We start from the raw sequence: 5,998 nt of genomic DNA on the forward strand, positions 1-5,998 counted from the left end.
TCAGGGTCGTGGGTTCGAGCCCCACGTTGGGCGGCAGTGATTTTGGGTGGCAGTCCATAGGGAGTTAGGTTGGGAACCGGAGGGTCACTGGTTCAAATCCCCGTGTGGACCCAAAAAGTTGGGAGTGACCATGCTCCCAACTTGTTTCCTGCTGGAGTGGCTGGAGAGATGCCAGTTCACCTCCTGGGCACTGCCAGGTGCCCTTGAGCAAGGCACCGTACCCCCCGACCGCTCAGGGCGCTGGTTCAGCTGGCAGCCCACTCACTCTGACATCTCTCCATGTATAGTGCATGTATAGGTCCTGAGCATGTGTGTGTATTTCAGGCTTGTGTGTGAGTACTAACAGAGTGTAGTGCAGTAATTTCCCCATTGGGGACTAATAAAACAAATTATATATTTAGACAAATGTATACCTATTATATTTACACAAAGGAACCCTGTACCTCTTTCCTGAATTCAACAGCTCAAACTGTGAAAACAAAACGTTTAAATGTAGTATATTGAGACATCTGTGTCCCACAGAAGGACAATAAGCATTCTTGAGTCAACGTTTTGCTTATTTACAGTATTATGAATGTTTCAGCGGTTAATATCTAATCTATGAAACTTTTCTTACTTCTACTATTACCAAATGTTCATGGAAAAGCGTAGTAGTTTTTCCTCCCATTACCGACTTTTCCCATGTAACGAGGCCGACATGATGTTTACAGTAAGATGGCGAGGTGAAGCCATCCGTGTGCCGACAACCATCCCTTCACTCATATGTGTCTCATTGAGACTCACAAAATCTCCATATAATTAAATGGAACACGGTTTGTTAGTTTTTAGCTGTAAAAACAAAGCGAGTAATAAGTACGAAATGTACCTTGAAATGCATTCAGCTCAACAGTTATTAGTTCAACATTTTGGGGAAATGTGCCTATTGGCTTTGTTTCTTAGAGGGAGATGAGTAGTGTAGGATATGGGTAGCTTAGCATAGCATAAATACTGCAGTCAGAGGGAAACAGTAACAGTGAACTAGTATGGCTCTGGCCAAAGTTACACATAAATACACATGGAGAATCTATCCTATTAATGTACACAAGCATAAACATACATGTATCTCCATTTTAGGATGAGGTACGTGTTGGAACTATTTCTTGGCAAACGTCCGTTTCTCCATCTGCTCGGTATTTGTGTGTGGCCGCTTCAGTTCTAGTGCTGGTTGCCAGATAAAGTAAGCCCACGTTTTGGTTTTGGTCTTCGTACAGGCATGACAACACCAACTGTGGCTGAGTTTAACCATGAACAGTGTGCACACCTCGTTTCCAGCAAATCCCAACTTGAAACCCAATTTTGCCAAACAATTTCTTTTCCCCAACCTTGAAAAAATTAGTTATTGCTTCTTTCTGCAGCCCAATTGGAGGATAAGTGTCAGTGTTTCTCTATTTTCAAAGTGACAGGCATTTTCACTCTACAACTATACAGAATACCAGATATTAGTTAGCAATAGACCTGCAGTAATTAACCCTACATTAATGTCAAATACAGACCTTTTTCAAGGGCCCTTTGCAAACAATTATCATTGTTTGTTTTACCAGAGGCCGTGTAATTGCAACAAGTCCTGCAGTACAGAGCTCGGCAGTGTGGTTCTGGAAGTAAAATCCCATTCATTTTCTCCATCAGGGTTTTGATTATCAGCCATAATTGTCTAAACAATTTATTTGACCAAGCAGCCAATAAACACAGGTGTAAAGTTCTTCAAGTTAGATTTATTTTTGCAAAACAAAGCTCCAACAAAACAAATGAAGGCTTAAGAGTTATAGGGTCATGGAAGGAGGTCAACTTCACATAACTACTGGAAAATAAAGCCAAATGATAACTTAACAGACCTTCCAGAACGAGACATGAGGGACCCTAACATTGCTTTCCATTTGTACTTGGAAGTCAGATTTTCCGAGGTTTAAAAAGTCGGCAACGCCCTCTGACCTCGGAGGTCAATCAATCACGTGAATCAGCCGGCTACATGTAGATCTGTAGCAGACGAGCAAGTGAGCTAGCTCAGAGTAAGATCCACAACCAAAGCCATTCTTTCACTTGACTAAAATAACATTCAGTGTTCTGCACGTAGCCTAGCTGGGCCAACTGTAGGTTTGGTGTATAAATGTTAAATGTTTATGTTAAAATGCAATTAGGTCGAGAAGACAGTCCATTTAAAAATAATAGTAATATGTATTCACTACCTGCATTTCTCATTTCCTGTTTCTATGTCTACATTGAAAGCCTATATATTGCTTAGACTACACTAAATTAAGACAATAAATAAACAGTCTGGCTCCAAGTGCTTTCTTTACCGTGACTACAAGGCTCTCCTGTGAGCCGCTGCATGAGGTGGCGAGTGGGTGTGCTCAGTAGGAATGAGTTTTGTTATTCCTAGCAATACTGACTCAAGTGATTCAAAAGAAATGTCATATTAATGATTATGTTAACGGTTTGCCAAGTTGGATGTCTATACTAGAGAATGGGGAAACTACTTGAACTTTCTTTTTTCTTTCCTATAAGCTTTGTGCTGGGGAGAGACACGTATGATTTTGTTGAATGGTCTTGAATATTGTAGTTGCTCAATTTTTCTTGATTTTTGTCTGGATAGGGGGGTGTTCACGTTGCAAATTGTATGTTGTTAAAACAATAAAAAATGTAAATCACAATAAAAAGAAACACACTCATTTCTTTCACTGTATGGAGTGAACAGCTCTGTTTTTTGTCTTTTTTTAGGGAGCTAAAGACCAAGATTGAGAAAGAAGACACCAAGAGAGAGTTGTTGGGGAACCAGACCAGCCTCACGGAGTCGTACTGCATTCGATGTCTCCAGCCGTTTAAGTTCCTGGTCAACAGCAAGCGTCAGTGTCTGGACTGCCAGCTCTACATCTGCAAGTCCTGCAGTCTCTACAACAAGAAGGAGCATGGCTGGGTGTGTAATCCCTGTCATATGGCCAGGTAGGAAATGACAAAATTAGAAACATGAAACCTGCAGCAAAAAAGCAAAAATTAAAAGCAAGGCCAGCACCATGTTACCTGGATTCACAGATATCGTGAGAACGCGTGAAAACCCATCTTGTCCAGGAGACTAACGGCAGGTCCTGAGTGTTTCAATAGAAGAAGTGAATGTGCAGAGTAGGGTTTTTGTTCCTACCCTCACCTATGGTCATGAAGGCTGGGTCAGGACCAAAAGAACAAGATCCAGGGAACAAGCGGTCGAAATGGGTTTCCTCAGGAGGGGGGCTGGTGTCCCCCTTAGAGATGGGGTGAGAAGCTCAGTCCTCCGAGAGGAGCTCGGACTAGAGCCGCTGCTCCTTCACGTTTAAAAGGAGCCAGTTGAGGTGGTTCGGGCATCTGGTAAGGATGCCTCCTGGGGGGGTCACTAGGGAGGTGTTCCAGGCACGTCCAGCTGGGAGGAGACCTCGGGGAAGACCCAGGACTAGGTGGAGGGACGTCCAGCTGGGAGGAGGCCTCGGGGAAGACCTAGGACTAGGTGGAGAGATTATATCTCCAACCTGGCCTGGGAACGCCTCAGGACCCCCCAGTCGGAGCTGGTTGATGTGGCTCGGGAAAGGGAAGTTTAGGGTCCCCTACTGGAGATTTACTGTAATCTTGTTTTTGTTCAAATGGCCTTTTGAATGGAAGAGCTAGGGGCGCTACTATGATCATATCAAAATCAGTATTTTTAAAAGACTAAAGAGGCTCAAACTCGAACATTAGAACAGGGATGTCAAAGGGCCACACTGGAAAATGAGAATCACGTCAAGGGCCAGACATGTAGAGTTTATTGACGTGCTTTAATATAGTTGAAGAGTCAAATATCTTTTTGTGTATTGTTGCATGTCTCAAATAGCTTTCTCACTTACAGTGTGGTCCACAGAAAGCCCTAAAAAAAGTTAAGGAAAATGTTCCCCTGCACAACAAGGCGGGCCATAATGTTTTGTGAATCTAAGTGTATTTGTGTGCTGGATCAAAATTTGCAAGGGGCCGGGTTTGGCCCGCGGATCTTGAGTTTGACACGTGATTTAAAACATTGTTTGTGTCGCAGAGTTTACTAAAAAAAGTTTTGAACGACTCACTTTAGCAGTTATTGTTTACACTATCCGTCATCTTGTCAGTCAAAAAGTCTCACTCTCAAATGCAGATGAACGGACTCCAGAGGAGGAAATGTCATTCTTATCATACATGAGGCTTCTTTTTCAACTACAAGGTCAATATTGTAATGACAAAACAACAAATTATCTGTGCATTAATATGGAACTAAGCTTTAGACAATGGATACCCAACCCGAGCCCGACGGGACCCGACGGTACCCGACGGGCCGGGCCGGGTTCGAACAGATTTTTAGAAAGGATGCTCGGGTTCGGGTCGGGCTCGGTCACATCAGCGCCATAAGGCATTGAACATTTTGAATTTAAAACAGCTTATTATGTAGGTAACCAATGGGCCTTGTTTCACCTGATGCATATGTTCGTTTTTGGATTAAAATAAATGTCAAATATTACCCTAACATCCGTCTTCCTGTGTGCGGAAATTTGTTAAACCAGCTGTGACAACGAAAGACGTGCGTATTAAGCTACATGTGGCAGCGCAACGATGGAAGATGTTAAAAAGAAGTTGGCCGCAGGAGATTTTAAAACTATTGAAAACGAAGGAAAGTCAGCTGTGTGGAAGTATTTCTACATAGTTGTCAAGGCCGATAGTGATGAACCTGTTGGTTATGTTTAATGTAAGGTTTGCGGAAACAAATGCGATTTTAACTGTGTCGGGCTCGGGTCGGGCTCGGACATAAATATCTTAATGCCTGTCGGGCTCGGGTCGGGTTCGGTTACTGCTCTGTCGGACGCGGGCCGGGCTCGGACAGAAAAATCCGGCCCGATCCGCACTCTACTAAGCTTTAGCTCTCCTCCCTGTTATGTTGCATTCGACCGGAAACGGCAACAGCTAAAGTGAGTCATTCATAACCTCTTTCTTCTTTTTTAGTAAACTCTCTGTACACAATGTTCTCGATGCTCTAGTTCATGTGTGGAGCCTCTGCTGATACTTGGAGCAAAGTTTCATGTTGTGTCGAGAGGCATTTTCAGTCTTGGGTGTTGGATTGTTTGTATTCCATCAAGTGTTTTCTGTAACTATTGGTGAGTATAAAGTCATCAGTACCTATGTTGTCGCCTCTGTTTCCTCGAACAGGGTCCTCAAGATCGGGACTTTGGAGTGGTACCACGAAAACGTCCGGGCTCGCTTCAAGCGCTTCGGCAGTGCCAAGGTGATGCGATCGCTCTTCAAGAGGCTGAGCGGGGAACGCAGCTGCTCTCAGAATGATCTTGAAGGTCAGTTTTTTAACAAGATGACTTTGTGGGTGGTTTTCTGTACAGAATAAGGAATGTGAGGCTTTGTAATGGGTTTCCCAGAATAATGTTTAACACCGGTAATTGTGTCTGGAATCTTTTAATCCTTGATCCATGAAAATGGGTATGTAAGTCAATGGTTAACAGCACGATTCTGTCACCTTTCAGCAGAGAGATTAACCCAGGCTAACTGAAGCTGCTCAGTGTTCAGATGTCCAAAACTGTAGATGTTTTCTGGGCATTTGCCAAGTGGTAATGGCTGTATGAATGTGAATCTATGGTTACAAATGTGGTGGAAGGTTGAGGTTACTTTGAAGGGGCAACCTTAAAGTGCTCAAATTATGCTCATTTTTAGGTTCATTATTGTATTAAGAGGTTATTTCAGAATAGGTTTACATGGTTGAATTTTCCAAAAGACACCACACTGTTGGTTGTACTGCACATTGCTGAAAGCCTGGATGCCAGTCGAACTTAGCCCCGCTCACAACATTTGAGGTTGGGAAGTTCAGTCCGGACTTGATCCGCTGTGGAGCAACTATGCTCAAACCAGAGCTGTTTGGACCAATCAGATTGTCAGGGCAGGCTTTTTGCGATGATGGAAAGATGATCAACAGTAACGTAATCAACCACGTCAC

At 43.3% G+C, this 5,998-nt stretch overlaps 1 protein-coding gene across 3 annotated transcripts in view; it reads left to right on the top strand.

Annotated features, from left to right (window-relative positions):
• mlphb (melanophilin b) overlaps window positions 1-5,998 on the top strand; it is a 49,416-nt gene that overhangs the window by 9,101 nt on the left and 34,317 nt on the right. For all 3 annotated transcript variants that reach the window (XM_032530365.1, XM_032530367.1, XM_032530366.1), the window contains exons 3-4: window positions 2,755-2,976; window positions 5,206-5,345. In XM_032530365.1, coding sequence (XP_032386256.1) covers window positions 2,755-2,976; window positions 5,206-5,345 — 362 coding nt within the window. The remainder of the gene's footprint in view (window positions 1-2,754; window positions 2,977-5,205; window positions 5,346-5,998) is intronic.

Source organism: Etheostoma spectabile, chromosome 11, assembly GCF_008692095.1.
Source record: "Etheostoma spectabile isolate EspeVRDwgs_2016 chromosome 11, UIUC_Espe_1.0, whole genome shotgun sequence".
In the NCBI taxonomy this organism is placed as follows: Eukaryota; Metazoa; Chordata; class Actinopteri; order Perciformes; family Percidae; genus Etheostoma; species Etheostoma spectabile.